Below are 22,606 nucleotides of genomic sequence, written 5' to 3'. Positions count from 1 at the left end.
TGCCTGCCCCACGCCCCCCCCACCGGCAGTGAGGCTGGCTGTCCGTAACCCCTCCCCCACACCTGCCCCCACCCCCTCATCCCACTGGCATTTCACTTGTCAGAGACCTTGAGAAACCGTTCTTACCGTAGTGATGACACGAGGGCGCCAGCCCAGCTCGCTTTGCTGCAGGAGGAACTCAGTGTTGACCCGAATTCTGAGCCCGGGGAACATCTGCGGGCTCCTTGCTGTCTCAGCCGCACACACACCGCCACCGAGGGCAGAGGGCAGGCCGGCCTCCATGGCCAGTCCCTCAGCATCAGCGGCTATAAACACTCACAAACCAACCAGATGGGCTGATCAAGGACAGAGAAAAGGACGCAGAGTCTAGCTCCGTTTCGAAGGCCAACGTGCTATGAATCAGTCTCCTGTTCGCAGCGTCCACACAGACACCAGCCTCCGGCCCACAGGAAGGCAAGCCTACAGCCTTGTCTGACACAAATGCCTTTTGTTCGCGAGCATTTAGCACCCGTCACGCACCAGGTGCAGAGCGTGGCGAGGTAGTGCCACTGGCTCTCCAGCCGTGTTCTGTGGTTCCCGGGCGAGGAGGGAGTGGTCCATAGCCCGACGAGCCGTGGAGACACGGGCACCTGGAAGGCCCTTCCGGCCGTGGGCACTCAATACGCTGGTGTCTCCAACAGCCCCCGGAGGCAGGTCGGTGTGGGACCTTTTTGTGTGAGGCTGGTGGGATTCATGTCCTCTGAATGCGCTTACAAAAACCTTTTAGACCAGCAAATGGGGATCGGAGGGTAAGATTGTGACACCAGTTCTGATGTTTCCTTCCCGGCCACCGAGCATTTCTGGCACCAGCTGATGTCCCACAACTTAACTCGGTTCTGACTATGCACCTGGACACAGCATCAGACCCCACAGGTTAGGGACTGGGTCCCACAAGACACCCCCCCCCCACCCGCCCCCACCGGCAACTTCAGGCTCTGAACACAAGTCCAGGTGTCACCTGACCCACCAGCACAGATGGGAGGTTCCAATGACCCCTCCGCAGGCCAATTAACTTGTCAGAGTGGCTCAGGGAACTCACTCGCAGGGATACTTTACTGACTGGATGACCAGTTGATTAAAAAATGTAACTCGGGGGCAGCCAGATGGGAGGCCACAGGCACAGAGCAGGGAAAGGGGGTGGGGCCTCCCTGCCATGTCCCCCGTGCTCCCCAGCCTGCTCCCCACTCCCGGCCTTGGGGCCTTTATGAAGCTTCACCACAGAGGCTCTGACCGAACCACTGGCACCGGTGACTTAACTCCACCTCCGGCACCCCTCCCGCTCTGAGGTCTGGGAAGTGCCACCCCTCTAATCACAAAGCTGGTCTCCTTGGCAACCATCTCCCATCCCTCATCCTCGGGTCCTGTCTGAAAACCCTTACAATTAACAATAACAAGACGCCTTAGTCACTCTCATCACCTAGGAATTCTGGGGCAGGAACAGGGACCGAGACCATATCTATTTCTTATTATAAATTACAACAACCCAGAGGATGTAGTTGGAAAAAAACTATTTACTACAAAGGTATTTTAAAAAATAAAAACCAAACTACAAAGGGCAGAAAGCGAAGCTTGAGAAAACCTCCTCAGCTAGAATTTAACAAGAGGACGCATGGCTTAAAGGAGGTTGAGACACCACCTTCGGTAAAGACAAAATATGTATTTATAGTTGGAGAAAATATGTGATCAAAGAATTCTGTCCCAAAGATCATGCCTGAGGTTCCACACTAAGAATGTTATGGAAATCATACCACTTTCATCAAATATAATGGTTTATTTTGAAGCAGAATATACTAGTAGACAAGCCAATAATTTAGTTTAATTAGAAATTATAATTACAATTTACTAAATGAAAATGCCATTTTGAAATTATGATTATTCTATAGTTACAGTTTAAGCAGCTTTTTCCTAAACCAGTGTAGTGGTTAACTCCTGACGCCTCATTCTGTGATGAAGACATACTTCAGACCGTCTTCAAGGAACAAACTCATCCAACGAAGCAGATTATACATTCCATAAAGTGAATTACATTCTCTCATCGAGTGGGCAGAGTCTGTTTCAAATGGGGGGAGGTGGGGCTCTGGCCGCCAGCCCCTCAGCAGGCCCCACGGGGCACCCGCCCGCCTCTGGGCTCCTTGAGCACATTCCCCAGCGGGCGGCTGCTGGCCCTCCATCCCCTCAGCCTGGCCAACTGCTACGGCGTCCAGTCCTCCTGCAGGTTTCTCCAAAGGACCACCCCCAGGTCCCGAGCATCCAAGGCCTCTTGTCCCCGAAAGACAGGAAATGGGTTCCCCACACGGGGCCTCTCTGCAGCTTAAAGAAGTGAAACTTACTTGCATTGTTGCTATAGAATAAAAAACGTAAAGATCTGCCCTGGGAAAACCACTAACTTGCAATTTCAGGGCCCTGACAGAGGATAAGAATTGTAAGTACAGCACTCCTACTACTACATTTGAAAATGCCAGTTAGGTTTTGTAAGATGTAGGATCTGTAACGCCTACACTGTGAGAGTGACAGGTGACACCCGAATGAAACGGGCACTGTCTTCCCGGAAGTCCTAGGGCTCACAGGATGCTTCGGGGTTCCCGTCACAATAAGCCTCCGTGGCAGGGACAAGAGATGCCACAACCAGACACAAGGCAGGCCGGTGAACGGACGAGAACGGAGGAGCACCACTGGTCTGATGGGCGGGCCAACTCGTGGAGGTCAGATCCGCAAGTCCCAAGGGGTGAACGAGGGACAGGGACCCAGCTCCCCCAGTTCTAGAGCCGGGGAAAATCCATCCTCATCTCTCCAGACTGAACTCTTGAAAGTTTCCAGAGTGATGGAGGCAACAGCAGGGACGGGGCGGGGTGTCCCATGTCCCATGAACGGGGGGAGGCGGTCCCTGGGCGGGTCTGAGATCCTCCGAGCTCCCAGGGGACGCAGGGGTAGCTCCAGACCTTCTCCTTCCCCGGCCCCAGCCCAGCAGCACAGTCCAGAGTGGGTTCTGAGTGTCCTCAGGGGGAATGCTGGGATTTGGCTGAAATGCAAGTTGCATTCATGGCGCTTGGCTATGACGTCAGGGTTGAGTGCAGGGCTGCGTATTCTCTTTCTGTTTTTGGTAGGAGCTAAACCTATGGCTTCATGAACTGCTTCTCAGAGGAATGATTCGGTGGGGGCAGCGAGGAGGCTGAGCAGGGCCTCTTCAGTAGTACACAGCCTGCAGAGGAGAAAGAGACCAGGTTACCCGGCCAGCCCTGGAGCGGGAGCTGAGGATGCCACCTCCAAACGCGTTCCACCCAAGGCCGCGTATCCCTCAGGGTCTAAGTGCGCTGTGAACTGGGTCAAGATTATGCTCTTCCCCCAACACCTGTAACCACGCAGGTGGTGCCACCGGCGGCATCCTGTTCCAGGCCAGTGGGACAGCCCTGGCCTAGAGACGGGAGTTGAAAATGCTTGTTTATTGTCCTCGCATTGCGAGCAGCTGCTACATGAAATCGGAGAACTGCTGACAGCTGCAGTACCACTAAAGCTTCACCATGGGCGGGAGCGTGGCTCGTTAAAGCGTCATCCCCGTACAGAAAGGTTGAGGGCTTGCTCCTGGTCAGGGCACATACAAGAAATCAACCAATGAACGCATAAGTAGGTGGAATAACAAATGATGTTTCTCTCTTTCTCTCTCCCTTTAAAAATTAATTTAAAACACGACTAAAATTCCAAAGTCCTACGAACTCCAAGCCATACTGCGAGGCTGAAGAAGCGCTGCCACACACCTTAGAGTTCAACTGTCATATTTAATTTTCAGAGGCCGAGTGACACTTACCAACTAGCCTTTTACCCCTGACCCTTCCACGCCCTCCGCAACGCTCCCCATGGCTCAGACTGCACTTCACTGGGGCTCTGTGCACTTGTACGTGGGTGTTCCAATGTCTATAGAGAACTGCCCGAGGCTCTGAAAGGCTCTTTGGAGATAAGCACTCACGCTGTCCGTTTCCCATTTACTGATAAGTGTTTCTGACTCACCCTGGCCTCACGGCTCAGGTGGTTGGAGCACCGTCCTGACTCCAAATGTTGCGGGTTCGATCCCGGTCGGTGTGTGTGTGAGGCAACCAAATGATGTTTCTCTCTCACATTGATGTTTCTGTCTCTCTCTCCCTCTCCCTTCCTCTCTCTCTCAAATCAGTAAAAACATATCCTTGGGAGAGGATTTTTAAAGAAATGTTTTAAATCCATCCTAATTCTGGCAAAATGAATACAATCACATCCACACATAATTATAATAAAGATTCCTCAAGTAAATGACAAATATAGGCTCGGTCATTTATTTACAATAAAAGGTGATTTTTTTTAAAAAAATGGATGCAAGCTCAGAGAGAATAGCAGAGAAGCAGCTAAGAGGAAAAGAAAACCAAATCTTTCCATAGTCTCACTGAATTCAACCAACCTGAACAGGTAACACACCAGCTCACAGGACTGAGACCTGAGAGGTGGAGCTGGAAGGGATCTGGGGAGCCTGATGCCGACGCCTGCCTACAGGTGAGGATGCTGAGGCCCAAGGAAAGGCCTTGCCCAACGTCATAATTAGGTTGGTCTCAAAGCCAGGAATCAAAGCCACATTATACACACACACACACACACACACACACACACACACCAGGAATCAAAGCCACATTATACACACACACACACACACCAGGAATCAAAGCCACATTATACACACACACACACACACACACACACACACACCAGGAATCAAAGCCACATTATACACACACACACACACACCAGGAATCAAAGCCACATTATACACACACACACACACACACACACACACACCAGGAATCAAAGCCACATTATATATACACACACACACACCAGGAATCAAAGCCACATTATATATACACACACACACACCAGGAATCAAAGCCACATTATATAGACACACACACACACACACACACCAGGAATCAAAGCCACATTATACACACACACACACACACACACACCAGGAATCAAAACCACATTATATAGACACACACACACACACACACCAGGAATCAAAGCCACATTATACACACACACACACACACACCAGGAATCAAAGCCACATTATATAGACACACACACACACACACACACACACACACCAGGAATCAAAGCCACATTATATAGACACACACACACACACACACACACCAGGAATCAAAGCCACATTATATAGACACACACACACACACACACACACACACACCAGGAATCAAAGCCACATTATATATATACACACACACACACACACACACACCAGGAATCAAAGCCACATTATATATACACACACACACAGAGACACACACACACACACCAGGAATCAAAGCCACATTATATATACACACACACACAGAGACACACACACACACCAGGAATCAAAGCCACATTATACACACACACACACACACACACACACATATAGATTGATTTCAGAGAGGAAGGGAGGGGAGAGATAGAAACATCAATGATGAGCGAGAATCATTGGTTGGCTGCCTCCCGCACACACTCTACTGGGGATTGAGCCCTGACCGGGAATTGAACTGTGACCTCGGGTTCATAGGTCGATGCTCAAGCACGGAGCCATGCCACCGGGTGCAGCTACGCACTGTTACACGGTGCTGCTTCTCCAGACCCTAATGCGGGAGCCCAGGCCCGAGAGCAGTCAGCCGGGACCTCCAAACTGCCATGAGGCTAAGAAGTCCCAGCCCAGGAGCTGCAGCTGAGAGGGGAAGAAAGCCGCACCAGGCTGCTGCCGGCAAAGAGCTGCTCCCGGCGCGCTGGGGCCGCAGGAAGGCGAAGAATGGAAAGCCCCTGAGCTGCACACACCGGCTGCTGCCATGAATCCTAAAGTCACATTTTAAAAACCAAAACAACTCAAAACAAAACTAAAAGTGACTGAGAGATTCTTAGAAGATTCTCAAATTATGAAACAAAGCGTTCGGTGTCTAAAGCGACTGCAGGTCTACACTGGCTGGCGGTCCGGTTCCGGAGCCTGGGGGGATGAGGAGAGGAAGGGGCAGTGCGTGCCTGTCCTCCTGTAAAACTGATGCACCTTCATCCAGACCCAGCTAACCATCACCTCTACACTTTTTAAAAAAATATATTTTATTGATTTTTTACAGAGAGGAAGGGAGAGAGATAGAGAGTTAGAAACATCGATGAGAGAGAAACACCGATCAGCTGCCTCCTGCACACCGACTGGGAATGTGCCTGCAACCCAGGTACACGCCCTTGACCGGAATCGAACCTGGGACCTTTCAGTCCGCAGGCTGACGCTCTATCCACTGAGCCAAACCTGTTACGGCACCTCTACACTTTTTAAGATTCTAGCGACCCGCCCTCACTCACCCTTTTGAAATGTGGGAAAGTTAAGTTTTAACATCTGACACTCGGGCCAAAGTCCAAATCGAAGGCAAATGAACACTGTTTCTTCCACAGTCCCAAGCCCGCTGCACAGAGAGAAGTCCTACCTCACTCCCACAGACAGCTGGTTTCTGACACGTCCGCTCACACGGCTCCCTGGGCCGCCAGGAGGCCCAGCGGGGCCTCCCTCCTCAGCACAGCCCGGTGTTTCTGAGAAAACCCAAATGACCTCACATGCAACTGGGTCTCCGATTCCACCCAAGCCCTGCTGCTGTGAGACGAGCAGCCCCTTTCGAGTTCAAGTGGAACAGGACAGACACACACACACACACACACACACACACACGCTATTCACACGGCACGCTCGAGCTCCGCCGCTCCCCCAGCCTGCTCCTCACAGATGAGCCCCTTCAATGCCGCCCGGTGGGGGGGGTGGGGGAGGGGGAGTGGCAGCCCCAGAACCACTGCCTGCCCTCCCACCCCAGCTCGCCCCCCAAGGACACAAACTGCCTTGGGGGGCGGCGGTCAGGGCCTCTCAGCAAGCCCGTGTCTATGTCGCTGTCACCAAGAGAATCGTATGGGAGTCAAATCTGGAGGAAAAGCACCCAGACCTCCCTCAGCGGACGCTTCACCACCAGAGCTCCTCCTCCCTCTTAGGCACATTCACCAACAAAATTGAAACCGAGGCACCAGGAGCAAAGCCCCAGAGGGTTGGGCGGCTCAGAACTCGGCCAGGCGGTCCTTGTGGTGTGAAGTCTGAGACCAGAGGTCAGCGACTGTACCGCAGGCCGTGGGCTCTATGGCCTTGAGTCTCAGCACAACAGCAGCCAGAGGCCAAGCCAGCGAGGGTGTGGCTGTGCCCCCTCCTTTTTGCAAAAACAGGAGGCTGGCCAGCAGGCTGTGCTGGCCCACCGCCTTCATCTGAGCCAGAGTTCATGAAAAGATCCCAGGAGCCCCCCAGGCAACAGGAATGCAGCTGGCGGCCACCCAGGCAGGACCTGACGCCGGCACGCGCCGCGGGACTTACCTTGACCAGCACGGCGGCCACAATGCCCAGGACGGCGAGGAGCAGGAGACCGAGTTTTCCTTTGCTGAATCGTTTCAAAATGAAGAATTTTGCCCAATCCACCTTTGACTGGGTGTTGGGGGGATATCTGAGTTTGTTAGCACTTTCTCCCTTTAAACTTTTCAATAAACAGGGACGTTGGTGAGAAAAAGTATCGAAACTATGTTTTCCGTGATAAGCTCCCATCCCACTGGAACCTGGAAGACAGGGACAGACACCGCGGTTGTGCTGCAGGCGGCACTGCTGCCTCGGACCGGCTCCACCTCTGGGCCGGCACCAGGGGCTCCTCTCAGGACACTCGTCCCAGCGTCCCCACCAGGCGGGCCTCCCTATAAAACAGGACGCTCCCCAAGAGGAGGGCAGGTGGGCAGCTCCCCCGCAGGGCTCTCAGGACGCCAGGGACAGTGCTGTGCGGCCTCTGACCTCACTCACCACCCCCCAGAGTGCTAAGTGTCATCACCCCAAGTCCAGAGGGAAGGGAGCCCGCAGGGGCGGGTACTGCCCGAGGTGAAAACGCAAAGCCAGGATGGAGCCCAGACCAGCCACGTGGCTCCACTCCACAGCCCTGTGCACCCACCGGCTGCCTCCAAGCTCCCAGAAAGCACCCAAGACCAGGACGACAGGTGACACCGCTGGGTGGTGACAGGCAAGTGTCAGTCTCTGCCTCCCAAAAGCCATGCTCTCGGCCAGTTTTCACGTCTCAAATCTACTGTGTGTGCTGGACAGACACGTGTGCGGGACCATGGCGCAGGCCATCACGTGTGCGGGACCATGGCGCAGGCCATCATGTGTGCGGGACCATGGCGCAGGCCATCACGTGTGCAGGACCGTGGCGCAGGCCATCACGTGTACGGCACCGTGGCACAGACCATCACATGTACGGGACCATGGCGCAGGCCATCACGTGTGCGGGACCATGGCGCAGGCCATCATGTGTGCGGGACCATGGCGCAGGCCATCACGTGTGCAGGACCATGGCCCAGCCTGGACACCCAGGGCTGGGAGGCAGTTCACTGGTCCATCACTTAGATGGCAGCTGAAGCAGCAGGGAAATCTGGCAACATGGATCAAAAGGTTAGCATTTTGAAAAGAACTTGAAAGACATCAGCACAGGCTATCTCTAGCCAGTGGGTTATGGGTAATCTGAGTTTGTTTCTTTGGGCTCCTCTATCTTTCCCGAGTTTTCTTACTAAGCCATTTGGGGGGAAGGTTTGTTTTGTTACAAAGAAGAGCATCTGGTCAATGGTGCCAAACGTACCCAGTCAGACAGGACTGAGCCCGTCACTGGATCAGCACTGAGCGGCCCTGTGGCCTCGCAGGGCGCCACGGGATCCTGCGGGCACGGAGGACCAGACACAACGGAGTCTCCTCTAATCCTTGAAGGATGTGGGCAGTGAGACCACATAACTACAGCCCAAATCTCACTAACCATCCTTTCCTTCATTCACCACCTCCCTCCACACCCAAACACTCCAATCCATCAGCAAATCATGTTGCTTGACCCCCAAGAGATCCCTCCCTCCTTAAATAAAAAGTTGAGTCAGTCCTCCCAGGTGTGAAAGAGGCAGGCAGGTCACAGCCCAGAGGGAGCCACAGGCTGTGCCCCAGAGCAGCACCGAGGTGAGTGCCCGGGGGACAGCTCAGGGCGAGCAGCCTGGCACTGCGCTCCTGGCACTGTCCCCTGCTACTCACTCCCTCCCTAACCAAGATGGAGGGACTGGACTGCTGGCTCCAAAATCCCCTAAACGTGGGAGAAGGACAATCAACACGTAAAGCAACAAAAGGAACAAAATAATTGGGGGCCGTGGCAGGTGCTACTCAGGATGAAAGGTGGTGGCAGGACAGAGAGGAACCCCGGCAGAGGCCCGGAGGGAGCAGGAAGAGGACTTGCCACCGGGCGGGCGCCGGGAGGGCGCTGGGAGAGGACCACCCGCGGGAAGTGGACAGCGCGGCGGCCGGGGCGGCGCGGGGACACTCACCCACGCCCCCGAAGGGCAGGGAGCTGAGCGTGAAGTGCATGATCACGTCGTTGGCCGTGACACCCCCGCTGGACGTGCAGTCGATCATCCGCCGGACGAGCTGAGGGACAGAGCGAGGCTGGGTCAGCGCTTCAGGCTGCACGCGGGCATGGGGGCGCCGCGCTTCACCTCCAATAGGACTCGGGGAGCCCCTGCTCTTCTCAAACCATGAGCCTGTACAGGAGAGGCGCCCGCACAGGGCAGACAGCAAACGTGACCCCTGCTGAACTTGGCAGGCGCACGGCTAGCACTTCACGGAGGCGGCCCCGAATCGCCCTTCGAGCTGGACCCCCACAATGGCAGCGAAGCCTTTTTAACAATAAGGGAGGGTCCGGTCTCTGCTCTGGTTTTTCAAACTGTCACTACTTCTCCGTCTCTGCTTTAAGTTACAGAATATGACTTCCAGGTATCATTTAGCTTTTATGAAATGCAACGAATATGTAAGACTTAGCACCCGGTTTCTGAAGAAATGGAGTCCTAAGACCCGAATGGGGAAAGTGAGACCTGGGGTCAGTGCCGTCACCCGGGAGCCGACCAGCCCGGGAGCCGACCAGCCCGGGAGCCGACCAGCCGGGAGCCGACCAGCCCGGGCGCTTCGCCGGGAATGTGGCGGGGACTGCGCAACTGCCCGGGACCTGAGCTTCCAGGCCGCATCGCCACCTCTACGGCCTCTGAGATGTCAGGCCTGCGCGTGTGGCCAGCCCGCTCTTCACACAGCCCACACACCGTCTCCCCGCACCCGAGCGCTGCACCGGGGAGCGCCTCAGACCTCGACCGCCGGCTCCATCAGCCTCTGGACCCCATGTGCCCACCTCAAGGCCACTGCCCCTCAGCAGCAGCCAGTCCCCTTGGAATGCACATGGGCAAGCCACTCAGAAAAGGGGTGCAGCTGCCCGGGCTGGGGTCACACGTGCAGTGCTCACCTGCTGGACGCTCTCCCCAACGGCAAGCGAGGCGGACAGCTCTCGCCAGCGCTCAGCAAGGAGGAGCTGAAGACATGGCACCACCTCCCGGCAGCGCCAGAGACTGCTGCCCCCCAGCCCTGAGCGGCGGCACAGAAAAGCTTCTAATGCTGGCCCCTGAGGCTCCCAATTACAGGGGAGATCTACCCCCAGGGGGTAGGCAGTCACCACAGCCCCACGCTTCCCGAGGAGAGGTGGTGGGTCCTAGTATCACACAAAATACACCACTGGCTCTGCTGCCAAAAGGGACCCGGACTTACAATAGTGGCTGCGAGTGTGCTGCGCTCTGTAACGTTTACCTTCTTGTTATGAGAAAACACATAGAAAGCCAATGGCTTTTCGCGGTCATTGATGAACTTTATGGCTTCATCTGCATTCTTCACAGGCACTATTGGAAGAATTGGTCCAAAAATTTCTTCTTGCATCACCTTGGTTTCAGGATCAACGTCAGTAAGTATTGTTGGGGCTGAAAACAAAATAAGCAAATGAAAATGCTACAGGAGACAGAGATGCAAACCGCCCGCCCACCGCTTCAGCAGGCCACCTCTCATCCCTTCCCTGCCCCAAGGACCCGCCCGGGAAAGCCCGGAGTATGGGACGAGCCTGTGCTAACTGAATGTCTGCAAGCACCTGACTCGGGGTCACCATGCAAACCAAGAGAAAGAGCTGTGCCTGGATGCATCCTGCTCATGTTTAACCCTGGTCACAGCACACGCCTAACAGGAGGCTGTGTGCACAGCTCTGGGAGCACAAAGAGCCCCTCTGGGTCACATCAACACTTCTTACAAGTGTTTTCCTGCAGAGTCTCATTGACCTGCATTCCATTCGGTTACGCGTTAAGAAAACATACTTAAAAGGCCAAGATTCCCTCGCCCTCAGCTCAGTGCTCCATCTACTGCGGGCAGGGGCACAGGGAGGCGCTGTGGACGCGGAAGGAGCTGGCGAGCACCCCAGCCTCCTGCCGCGCGTCCCGGTCAGCACACCCCAGGGACCTGTCACACGCTGGACGGTCAACTATGAAGGAAGCACCCGACAGCAGCGACTGTGCGCCTCCCGTACTCCTCGTCTCCGACAGGTTCTGCCGGCACTCAGGGGTGTCCATGTGCACCCCCAGCCGTGCTCCCCCGGGTCAGAGAACGGGTTCGGTGTGGGTGTCCACCTCCTCGCACAGCCATGAGCTCAGATCAGGTGACCCTGACTCCAGGTCAGAGGAAAGCTCCTGACTAGTCTGAGCTGATCATGAATGACCGTCCCCCTGGCCACGGATTAGCCGAGCAAGTCAGCACACTGAGGATGGAGGGCAGAAAGACCAACCACGGGGCTTCCCGAGGTGTCACTGAGCCACTGACTTCACAGGCGGCACTCAGCTGCCCCTTATCCGAGAACAGCCTTCCTGATGGGTTGAGCCCTGTGAGTTTTAAGTGGGTTTTGTAATGCACAGCATCCTACCTGATAAGGGCAGAAAAGCTGGTCCGGGCAGCTTTTTTGCCAACTCAATGTGTCATTCCTCTGTTATATGTTATTTTAGAAAAGGCGCTTAAAATTCAAAACTAATACAGATTTATGGCAGAAAATAAAAGCCACAGAAAGTGGACAAATAATGTCAAGCATGACAGATCAAAAAATAATTTCTGCGAAAGCGTTGCCAGTGGCCAGTTGTGGAATGATGGCTCAGCTATTTCTCTGAGCCGTTTTTCCAGGCGTAAACTGGAAGTAATTACAGAGTTCTGCTTCTGGGGTAGTTAGGAAGAAAAATATGCGTCAATACAGAAAAGCTAGTGCAACACACGTGGTATAGTTAAACGTGAGCGTGAGTGTGTGAGCATCTGTACAGCTTACCCGAAGCAGCATTTAAGCTTATTTTACATTAAATATCTGTTTGCTTAGTGTCAGTAAACACTGTCCAGCTGCCCTCTCCCGTGAACTGTGCTCACCGATGTAGCGGGTGGCCTCATCCGTCTCCCCACCAAAAGCGATCTTCTGTCCCTCGAGCAAACTCAGGAGCCTCTTAAAGTGACGAAGATTGATGATCCTTTCATAATCAGGAGATTCTTTTATATTTTCTCCATAAAATTCCTATTTAAAACAATAGTGTTTAACTGTCACAAAAGACCCATATTTCAACTTCTTTAAAAGTACAAAATCCACTCATGCTCAGAAATCGATATCATCACATCTCCCCCCACCAAGTGCTTTAATGGAACTGACTGTTCCCAACTTTGAGGGTTCAACTTTAGGTCTTTTGACTTTTTGACGGCACAAAAGTGACACAACTTGAGCAGAAAGTGTACTTGGAACTTTGACCTTTTCCCGGGTCAGTGAGGTGCGGTGTGCACTATCTCCGGCTGGGCAGCGGCAGCGGCAGCGGTGGCTGTGCCCAAGAGCAGGCTAATGTGAGTGCTGAGCGCGTTTAAGCTCCACCGCACGAAGCGGGGATGTTCAGCAGGTTAGGTGCCAAACCAACTTCCACTTATATTTTCAACTTATAATGGCTTCATCAGATGTCACCCACTGCAAGTCATGGAGAATCTGCAATCGAGGCACATCCAGGCCTCTTGGCATGTCAAGGACAGGAGTTCAAGCAGCCGCACACGCTTGTCATTCCCCACGGTCTCCGGGCTCAGAGGGATCTCTGGCGTCTACCTGTGGGCCTGGGCCCGAGCCCGAGCGGGGGGCCGAGAGAGCAGGTAGAAGGTCTTGCTCCATCTGAGGACCCTGTTTCCCTATCGCTGTGGCTGCTCCCTGCACGGAGCTGTGGCTGCAGCAGAGACCCCAGGACCTGCAAAGCCTAGAATATTTACCATCCAGCCCTCTGCATGCAGGTGGCTGAGCTGTGTGCTTTTCCATCGTTTTTTATGTTCTCTAGAAGGGCATTCCCACCCGTCACAGATGACAGGGCAACCACTCAGATCAAAATACAGCCCGGTCAACTGAACAAGGCAAAAACCTCAAAGGCCATAGAATCAATACTTATTATCTAAAACAAACATGAAATGACTGAATTGCTGCATCGCTTCAAAGCCTCATGACAGCTCTCAGCTTACTCTCAATCAAAATGAGCACTGCTGCCCACCTGCACACACAGCTCAGGTCTGGGTGAGACTCTCCAGCAAGGAGCAGCCACACCTTCCTTCCCGCTCAGGCGGGCACCTCCGAAACTCCAAGGGACCCCAGGAGACTTGCAACCAGGCGACCCCTGAACCTGTCTCCAGGCCCCTTTTCCCTGACTCCCCAGAGAGCCAGAGCAGCCCGGCCTAGGCTCTCCTGCTGCTGCTTCTCTCCTAAGCACCCCTTGTTTCACTGCCCCAGCTTCCATAACGTCCTCTCAAATCAGACAAACCAACCTGACCCCAAACAAACAAAAATCATCCCAGCAGCTTGCTGACATGTATGTTTCTGCCCCCACCCCCCCCACCCCGTGCCACCAACCACAGTTTTCCCTGCTGGTGGCACCTTAGACCAACTGAGCCACAGCTGGAGGGTGAGGACCGGGAACTGTTCCTACATGGCTCCCTGGTGACCTCAGTTGAGAACTGTGCTCAGAGAATAAATGTCTCAAAGGCCACGGAGTCTTACTCCTTTGAAGCCAAGTTCGTCACCATTCTCAACAAAGCACGACTTCCGATTCTCAAGGACTCATCGTCTCACAGAGGTTTTTAATCCCCTCTTTGCCATCTCACATTCCCCGAGTCTGGCCAATGCTCCTTCATTTTCTCCTCTTCTGGCTCCATCTTCCGTCCCATCACTTCTGTCCAAGCCCCTTGCACCTGAGGCCCAGTGGCCCTGCCCGGGGCACTGCACTTCCCTAAACTCCTGGTGTACAGGTCAGTTCTCGGATCGTAAGCGGTGCTCTCTGTTCTTGACCCTTCTGTTCAGTGCTCAGTTAGCACCTGTCAAGTGAACAACGATTGTTCCAGTAATTTCTCCCACCCAGGGGGCTTAGTGACCCCTCCCACTGGTCTATCCCGTTCCTTTCTTCAATCCAAACCATGTATTTCTTCAAGGCACTGAGGACACTCCCATACAGCCTTCCTTGATTTCCTCGCTAGAGATCTTTACTTTAAACACCTGGAAGACCAATAACCATGTCAAGAACATACTAGAAATAGGTGGTTGATTAACTCACTCCTCCAAACACTCTACATACATAACCACCAGCAACCTTAATTAGCACGACCACTATGCCACCTGATTACACACAAAGGCCTGGCAACATTCTCTCAAAACCACACACATAGTTATTTACCCGTGTGCAGCAAGCGTTTTTAAAACATGCAATATCCGACTATTTAGTAAGGGGAACTGACCTATTTCCCTTTAGCTTTTCAGATAAAAAAAATGACAAAGCCAACACAACAGCCGTCCAGTGTGAACGAATCAAAACTATACCTATTTTTTCATCAAATTGGGGGAAAAAAATAGTTTTTGGTGTGCCGCAGAATTTCAGTAATTAGTTTGTGCGCCATGAGATGAAAAAGGCTGAAATTGCTGTTTTAAAGCATGTACCACAACTAACCAGTTTATCCATCAACAAATCAATTAGACAAGTGGACTTAACACCAACCTACCCTTACTCCCAGCAGACACTCCACGGAAAGGGAGCATTTTTAATTAGCCAGTAAGTTAACATAGGCACACAGACTACTGGGATTTTCCCGGGGAAGGGAGGGTATAAGGATGCTGCTTGCAAACAGCTGATCCGACTCATCTTCATGAAACCAGCGGAGTCAGACACGTTACACACTCACCTTCACGGTTTCCTTAATCTTCTGCACGATTTGACTCTGGAGAGATGGTTCACAGAGAATGTAGTCGGGAGCGATGCAGGTTTGACCGCAGTTCATGTACTTCCCCCAGGCTATGCGTCTGAAGGGGAAAAGCCCAGAGCCACGGGATTAAGTCTACTCTTCATTTGTTAGATCTTTTGTGTTGTTTGAATGTTTTCAACTAACATGTGTGCAAACACTTACTTGGTAATCTTTTGTTGTTGTTGTCAATCCTAACCAGAGGATATTTTTTCCATTGATTTTTAGAGAACGTGGAAAGGAAAGAGAGTGGGAGGAGAGAGAGAGAGAGAGAGAGAAACATCGATGTGAGAGAGACACATCGATTGGTTGCCTCCATGCATGCGCCCCAACCAGGGCCAGGGATCGAACCTGCAGCCCAGGTACCTGCCCTTGACTGGGAATCGAACCTGTGACCCTTCCATGCGCAGGCTGATGCTCTAACCACTGAGCACACCAGCCAGGGCTCTTGGCCATCTTTATAAAAATAAAAATATTTTAAGAATTCGTCTCTAAATCGGTTGGCTGGAACTTGGAATGCATTTTCCAACTGATGTGAAGTACTCTAAGGAGCGGGGAAATTCTCATGCCAACTCACGGGAAACAGTCCTTTGCGCGCAGAGAAACCACTGCCTGCTACAGGAAAGAGAGGAGTAGCCTCTCACACCCTCTTCCTCCCCCCACTCCAGCCAAAAGGACATGAGGGATGGCGGAGTTCCACACAGGCTCTGCCCTCCTGGCTGCGGCTTTAGTCCTGCTGGCAGGAGGCTCAGGCACGCAGAACAGCAGCCACTCCCCTTGAAAGCTGCGCCCATGGACCGGTCAAAGTCTGGGCCACGAACATTCTCCAACGGAGGGTCCCATATTCTGGCAAAAAAGCAGACTCCTGCGTACGAAGGCAACCTGGACCCCAGCGAACCCTCATTACCTCCCCCTTGCTCCGTGTCTCTGAGGGAAGAGAAGCCACAGCACCGAGCACACTGCCCTCTGGGTTTTGGTCCTTCCTGCTAGTGAAACCTGATTTGGCAGAGAGACCTGACACCTTTGGTTTTCTAGTTCCCAGATGCAAAATGCTAATCTAAGTTAAAAGATAAGTAATACTGGTTTTATCAACAAAGGAACTCAGCTAAGAAGTGGACAGAATGCCCTTTCTGTTGGGAATGTGAGCATTTTATTAGGCATACACAATACTGCGGATTACCTACGTCCTGGATCAGCAACCAGCAGGAAAGTAGAATTTCTTGTAGATCTATAATCTCAGTACAGAAGACCGCTCCCATGACTCCTAGGGAGTGAGGACCTACTGCGCATCGCTGCTGGCAGTGGCAGGAAGAGACAGTTTGTGCAAGAATTCTGTTACCCGTGAGGCCATCAACCACCAAAGCTTCATGTCTCTCGGGCCAAGAGGCGGAGGGTTCCAGTGCAAAGAGGGCACATCAACCTGTTAGGAAAAGGCCCCTCTGTGCTGGGAACGCCCCCCTGACCAGGGAGCCAGCTCACCTGCAGGCGACGTCCAGGTCACAATCTCTGTCGATGTAGCACGGACTCTTCCCGCCCAGTTCCAGCGTCACAGGGGTCAGGTGCTTGGCAGCAGCTGCCATGACGATTTTCCCCACCGCAGTGCTTCCAGTATAGAGAATGTGGTCGAACCGCTGCTTCAGGAGCTCGGTGGTTTCCTCAATACCACCCTTCGCCACAACATACAGGTCCTTAAAGAAAGAAAAACAGCTTTGGCCGGTGTGGCTCAGCTGGGTGGGCGTTGTCCTACCCACCTCAAAGCTGCCAGTTCAATTCCCAGTCAGGGCTCGAACCCCCGCCCCCCCCCCCCCCGGGGCTGGGGGGGGGCATGCAGGCAGCAGCTGATCAATGTTTCTCTCCCTCCTTCTCTCTCTCTAAATTCAATTTTTAAAAAGTCTTTTAAAAAAAAGAAAGATAAACATTTGCATTGCCAAATTAATCCAATTGCCTAACGAGCAGTTTCTTCAACATGGACATATAATATTCAGTAAAACCGGGAAAAGATGGAGACCAGCCCTGTGAGGATAGAAGAGGGAGCAGACGCAGGACAAGGGTGGGACAGAGTCCAACGGCATCTGAGAACCATCACCCCCAGTGGGACTGAGTGGAGAGCGCAGTGCTTTCTACATGAGCTCAGCAGTGAAGACACAAGAGAGCAAATGGTTGGATTTGGCCAGGGAAACGTGTAAGATGGGGACTGTGCACGTTGAGGATTCAGGTGAGAAAAAAGTGGCTGCTACGAACGACCGCGGAGCAGGTCCCCACCTAATGCCTGAACCTGAACGTTCTCTCTCCACAGCACAGCGCAGGGCTTAGCCCACGGCAGGAACCCAGTGACCGCCTGCTGAGGACTGCGACTCGGAGCGCAGCAGGCGGGACACTCGCTCTGAAGTCAGATCTGGCTGACGCTTCACTCTGTGACTTACTAGCTCACGTGTTTTTGGCAATTTCCTCATCTGTTACTGGGAGAAGACCCACGGCTTTGGGCTGAGCCCTACAGGACTGTGCTGTCACCAGCACTACTATGAAAGAAGGTGCATTTTGAAAAACGACATGAAGAGCAACGACAGAGGACAGATGACGAGGAAGACGGAGGGAGATGTGTTCAGAACATTCTGAGGTGCTGGCATGAAGTAAAAGTTGGTTTGTGGACCTCGTGTTTCCACTAATTAGGTCTCCTGCTAATTAGGAGGGCTAAGCAGTCCTCATGCACTTCAGAGTTCAGCTGCCCAACTGTTCTGTTTTAACTTGCGTATGGCTTAATCTACAGAGCATGTGTGCTCGATGCCCCAACAGCGAAGTGAGGCAGGGCGGGCATTACTATGCCCATCTGGACGGTCAGTGAAGAATTCACCCCTGCTGAGGGGCGAAGCGGGCCCTGCAACCTGTGTCCTCTGGTTCCTAATCCTGCTCAACTCACGACATCTCTGTTTTCATCATCCTTCGGAGCTAGATAACCACAGCTACTAGAACAAACCTGTTCTGTGGTTAAGGCAACAAAGAACAATATTATTCCAAGGGCCGGAGTTAGATTATAAATTCACGTGGACAACTACAAGTATGATGTTTCCAAGTTGCCTTCCAAAGGCAGTCAAATGAGGGCTCCTTCCTGCAGCCATTCCACGTAGAACTCAACAGTCCCGACGCTCTTAAATGTCAGCACTAGCCCGAGGGCCAACTCTGGTTTGGGAGGCCATTTCCTCCCTTAGCTTCATGCCACAAACAGGCCCACTTTGAAGCGAAGCGTTCTTATACAGTCACATTCCATTAAGAGATGCTCAGAACCCAGCACCGGACTAGTCCCTCATTAAATAATTCACCAACTGAATACACCTAAAACCCTGTTAGATCAAACAAATCCTAAAGGCAGAAGAGGATCCATAAGTAGCAGGGGTGAAGCCATTGGCTCAAGTGTACTGCATAAACACAATAGCTGAGCTGGTCTAAGTTTTTTTTGGAGCCAACTTCTTTTATTAAGCCAACTGTTGGAGGCTTAAGGGAACTGCAAACTGATCCCCAGCCATCCATGACATGTACAGGAAGAGAGGTCAAATGGGCGTTTCCCACAACAAAGAGATGTTTTGAAGACGGCCAAGGCATTCTTACCTGGTCCAAGTACTGGGGGAGGAGCTGAGCCAAGATGTTGGCTGTATTTTCACTGAGTTCAGAAGGCTTGATAATCACAGCATTTCCTAAACAAAGCAAAAAGCAGAACAGTATCATCTAATACTTGATTGAATTTTTAATAGCTACCAAAATGGTGTTCATGCAGGCAGTACAGGCTAAGTACGCCAATTATTTCTGCTGCTCTTAATTCTGTTCTTCCTCCTGAGCCCAAGAACTTATCTCAGTTTCTCTTTTTCCAATGCTAACTTTTTGGTTCTCATTGTCTTCCAATCACTAACCACCCCCACTCCTCTGTCTTCCCATCACTTTTCTCCTACTCCCACGCCTGGACTTTCCTCTCTGCCCTGGAATTATTGGGCAAACAGGCCTTGTCAACATAAAGCTGCCATTCTGGATCCTGCAGAAATGAGACCTTAATCTCTTGGCATTTACTATAAACCCAGGCCAGCATTGCTCCCATTGCTCTTATCTGAATGAAGAAATGGCCAGACAGAATCAAATGGTTCATCCAGGGCCACAGCTGGCAACTGAAACCACATTAGCATATGGATGCCTGACTCCAATTCCACTCACGCCTTTATATTCTTAAATTCTCCTGGTGTAAACCAAGGCATGCCATCAAAGCAAATGTACTTAATTAGCAAATGTCCGTAATTTATAATCAATGAGAATAGGACCCTCTGAAAAGGTATAAAGACATAAGCTGACACCAGACCTGCAGCAATGGCTCCTATCAGTGGCTGCATGGTGAGAACGAAGGGGTAGTTCCAAGCCCCTATAATCAGGACGACCCCCAGGGGCTCTGGCTGGATGTAGGCCTCATCCATCATGGTGAGCAGGTTCTTCTTGGCTGGCTTAGCAGTAATCCACTCAGGAAGCTGCTCCAGCACGAGATCAACTTCCCCATGAATGGTAATGACTTCCTGGCTGTATGCATTCAGCTCACTCTGTCAGAAGAGTCACAGTAAACCTTGCATAAGTACGACACACTCAACCCCGAGTGTCAGAAACTTCAGGCCAGGCACACCTGCAGGGCACACTGGCATGATCAGACCAGCTGGCTTGCCATTCAGATGCCTTTTGCACTTCAAAGCTGTCAGACCTGCTAACTCCCTCTCTAATAGACTCAATCCCTTTAAAACCTCTTTATTCATCCAAGGCATTTAAAACCAGGCTTAAACATTACCTTCAGGATGACTTCCCTGATTGATAACGGCTTGCCTTGATCATACTTTATAAACCACAGCAATTATGCTTTTGACCTACATCTTAATATTTGGCCTTAATACAATAGTTTATAATTATCCTCGTATTTTATCTGTGTCTATTTTGTCTCCCAAATTTAAAACTCTCGAAGGCAAGGAAGTTACTGTATTTCTTTAGTAATCTCACACACACACACACACACACACACACACACACTAGAGGCCTGGTGCACAAATTCGTGCATGGGTGGGGTCCGGCCAGCCTGCCCCAATGGGGGCCATCAGGGCTGGGCCGGGCTGGCTGGGGGGAGGGACGCAGGATGTTGGCCGTCTGGCCCTGCCCCTGATTGGGGTGGGGGGCCCGATTGGGGGCTGGACCGGCAGGGGACGGACTGCAGATTAGAAGGAACAATCAGGGCACCGATTGGGCCGGTTGGCTGCCGCAGTGCGTGTCATAGTGACTGGTCATTCTGTCATTCCGGTTGCTTAGCACATATAATATACACACACATACATACACACACATATACCTATATATATATACACACATACACACACATATACATATATATATATACACACACACACACACACACACACTAGAGGCCCTGGTGGGGGAGGGTCTCTCAGCTCTGCCTGCATCCTCTCGCACTCTGGTACCCCTCGGGGATGTCTGACCTCTGGTGTGGAGTGGGCCTAAGCCGGCAGTCGGACATCCCCTGAGGGGTCCTTAGCGCTGCCTCGGAGGCAGGAGAGGCTCCCACCACCGCTGCTGCGCTCGCCAGCCGTGAGCCCTGCTTCTGGCTGCGTGGCGCTCCCCCTGTGGGAGCACACTGACCACCAGGGGGCAGCTCCTGCATTGAGCGTCTGCCCCCTGGTGGTCAGTGCATGTCATAGAGACCAGTTGTTCTGCTGTTCGGTCAATTGGCATATCAGGATTTTATTATATAGGAAGATAGATAGATTCACACAAACATTTCATGCTTGTAGAATAAATGATTCAAACTTTTTTGAAATCTTAATTAGTCCATCTTGTTTATTTGATACCACAGCCCTTCACCTAAAGCACACTAAAGGGAATTTTATAGTTCCTGTTGTTACTACTACTAAGATACTACTACCCTTCAAAATAATCTTTTTGGGGAAGTGAGGGAGAGGGAGACTCACAAAGCCAGAGCAAAGTCTTGTTCCCTGTGGAATAAACATAAAAAGTAAAAACATAAAGAGGGAGGGGGGCAGGAGATATCTGTAATACAATCAACAATTTAGAAAAAGTAAAACCAAAATGACAATATTATTAGAAAACACAGGGGGATATATGTATGCCCTAAGCACTACCCTGACCCTTGCTACTCAAAGCTTGGTTCCAAAACAGGCGCCTGGTATCACCTGGGAGCTTATTAGAAACTCGCCCCAGACCTGCCGAACCTTAGCCTGCATTTTAACGCGGTCCCCAGGGGTCGCCAGCGCGCCAGCTGGAGGAGCCCTGACCTAAAACGCAGCCATGGATGAAAATTTCAGTGCAACAACGGCAACCAATACACCTCTTTCTTCAAAAGAACCAGTAAACGAAGTTAAAAGGTAAGAAACAGACTCGGAGAAAAATATCTGCAATGTATTACGCCGACAAATTACCGAAATCCAGGATATAAAAGAATTCCTAGGAAAAAGGACCATAAATGCCACAGAAAAACAGGCAAAACTATAAACGGCAATTCACGAACAGAAGCCAGAAAGCACACGCACTTCTGTGTCTGCACACCGCCCGCGGGGTGTCCGAGCAGGGGCGGTCGGGAGAGGGGGTCACCTTCTGCGGCCCCCACACCCCCGCCGGAGCCGACCCCGACCCCGACCCCGACCCCGTCCCCGCTCCTGGCGTCCTCAGCCCCGGCCCGGCGCCCGCGCACCTTGCTCAGGTCCGCGGCGATGGCCGCCAGGATGTCCCGCTCGCGCTCCTGCACCATCCTGCGCAGCGCCTCGAGCTGCTGCAGCCGGAACCTCAGGGGTCGCGACCGGCCGCTCTGGAAAGCGTCGCGCACCCGCTGGACCAGGCGCTCCATGGCTCCCTGCGCAGAGGAGAGAGGGGGTCGGGGCGTGCGCGGGGCAGGGCGTGGCGGCCGCCCCCCCGCCCCGCCCGCTTCCTCACCGCTCGCTCCCCTCCGCCCCCTTCCGCTCCCCTCCGCTCCCCTCCGCGGTGGACCCCGGGCCGCACCCGCTCACTCTGCCCGACGCGTCCTCTGCACCCGCCGCGCCGGACTGCCGGCCGCCGCCGGGCCGGGCTCCACCCCGAGCCGCGCGCCTATTGGTCCGGGCGGGACGCGTGACCCCGCCGGAGGCCCCGCCCACCGCCCACGCCGGGAGCTGACCACGGGCGGGTGCGGGCTGGGGTGCGGCCTCCCGACCCGACGGGTGGTGGCGGGGGGATCCCGGAGCGGCCTGGGTGCCGGTGGGGTGGGGGGAGCGGGCGGGGGCGCCGGAGGGGGACGGGGCGGGGCGCTCG

At 52.9% G+C, this 22,606-nt stretch overlaps 1 protein-coding gene across 2 annotated transcripts; it reads right to left on the bottom strand.

Moving 5' to 3' along the window:
• Nucleotides 1-1,530: 1,530 nt before the first annotated feature.
• ALDH3A2 (aldehyde dehydrogenase 3 family member A2) lies at nt 1,531-22,385 on the bottom strand. Of its 2 annotated transcripts, XM_070394899.1 has the most exons (12): nt 22,319-22,385; nt 22,014-22,172; nt 19,617-19,848; nt 18,881-18,966; nt 16,757-16,965; nt 15,221-15,338; nt 12,407-12,548; nt 10,772-10,938; nt 9,472-9,571; nt 7,454-7,689; nt 6,534-6,636; nt 1,531-3,238 (listed from the first exon to the last, which is right to left on the bottom strand). In XM_070394899.1, the coding sequence occupies exons 2-11, from the start codon at nt 22,164-22,166 to the stop codon at nt 6,571-6,573; spliced, it is 1,509 nt and encodes a 502-aa protein (XP_070251000.1). In that variant the 5' UTR covers nt 22,167-22,172; nt 22,319-22,385; the 3' UTR covers nt 1,531-3,238; nt 6,534-6,570. The 2 variants fall into 2 exon arrangements, with proteins under 2 accessions (XP_070251000.1, XP_070251001.1); XM_070394900.1 differs by lacking the exon at nt 6,534-6,636.
• Between the last annotated feature and the right edge of the window lie 221 nt (nt 22,386-22,606).

This window comes from Myotis yumanensis, unplaced genomic scaffold (genome assembly GCF_028538775.1).
Source record: "Myotis yumanensis isolate MYYU_CA2020_CCGP unplaced genomic scaffold, mMyoYum1.0.hap1 SCAF_16, whole genome shotgun sequence".
In the NCBI taxonomy this organism is placed as follows: domain Eukaryota; kingdom Metazoa; phylum Chordata; class Mammalia; order Chiroptera; family Vespertilionidae; genus Myotis; species Myotis yumanensis.
The sequence above is the reverse complement of the archived record's forward strand: the minus strand, read 5'-3'. Positions and strand labels throughout refer to the sequence as shown.

Bases quoted from the DNA above. Each gene is read 5' to 3' on its own strand.
- ALDH3A2 (XM_070394899.1), bottom strand. From the start codon at position 22,166: ATGGAGCGCCTGGTCCAGCGGGTGCGCGACGCTTTCCAGAGCGGCCGG. The intron at 19,849-22,013 runs GTGCGCGGGCGC...CTCTTCTGACAG, and splicing joins TCGCCGCGGACCTGAGCAAG to AGTGAGCTGAATGCATACAG. The intron at 15,339-16,756 runs GTGAGCTGGCTC...TTTCCCCTTCAG, and splicing joins GACCTGGACGTCGCCTGCAG to ACGCATAGCCTGGGGGAAGT.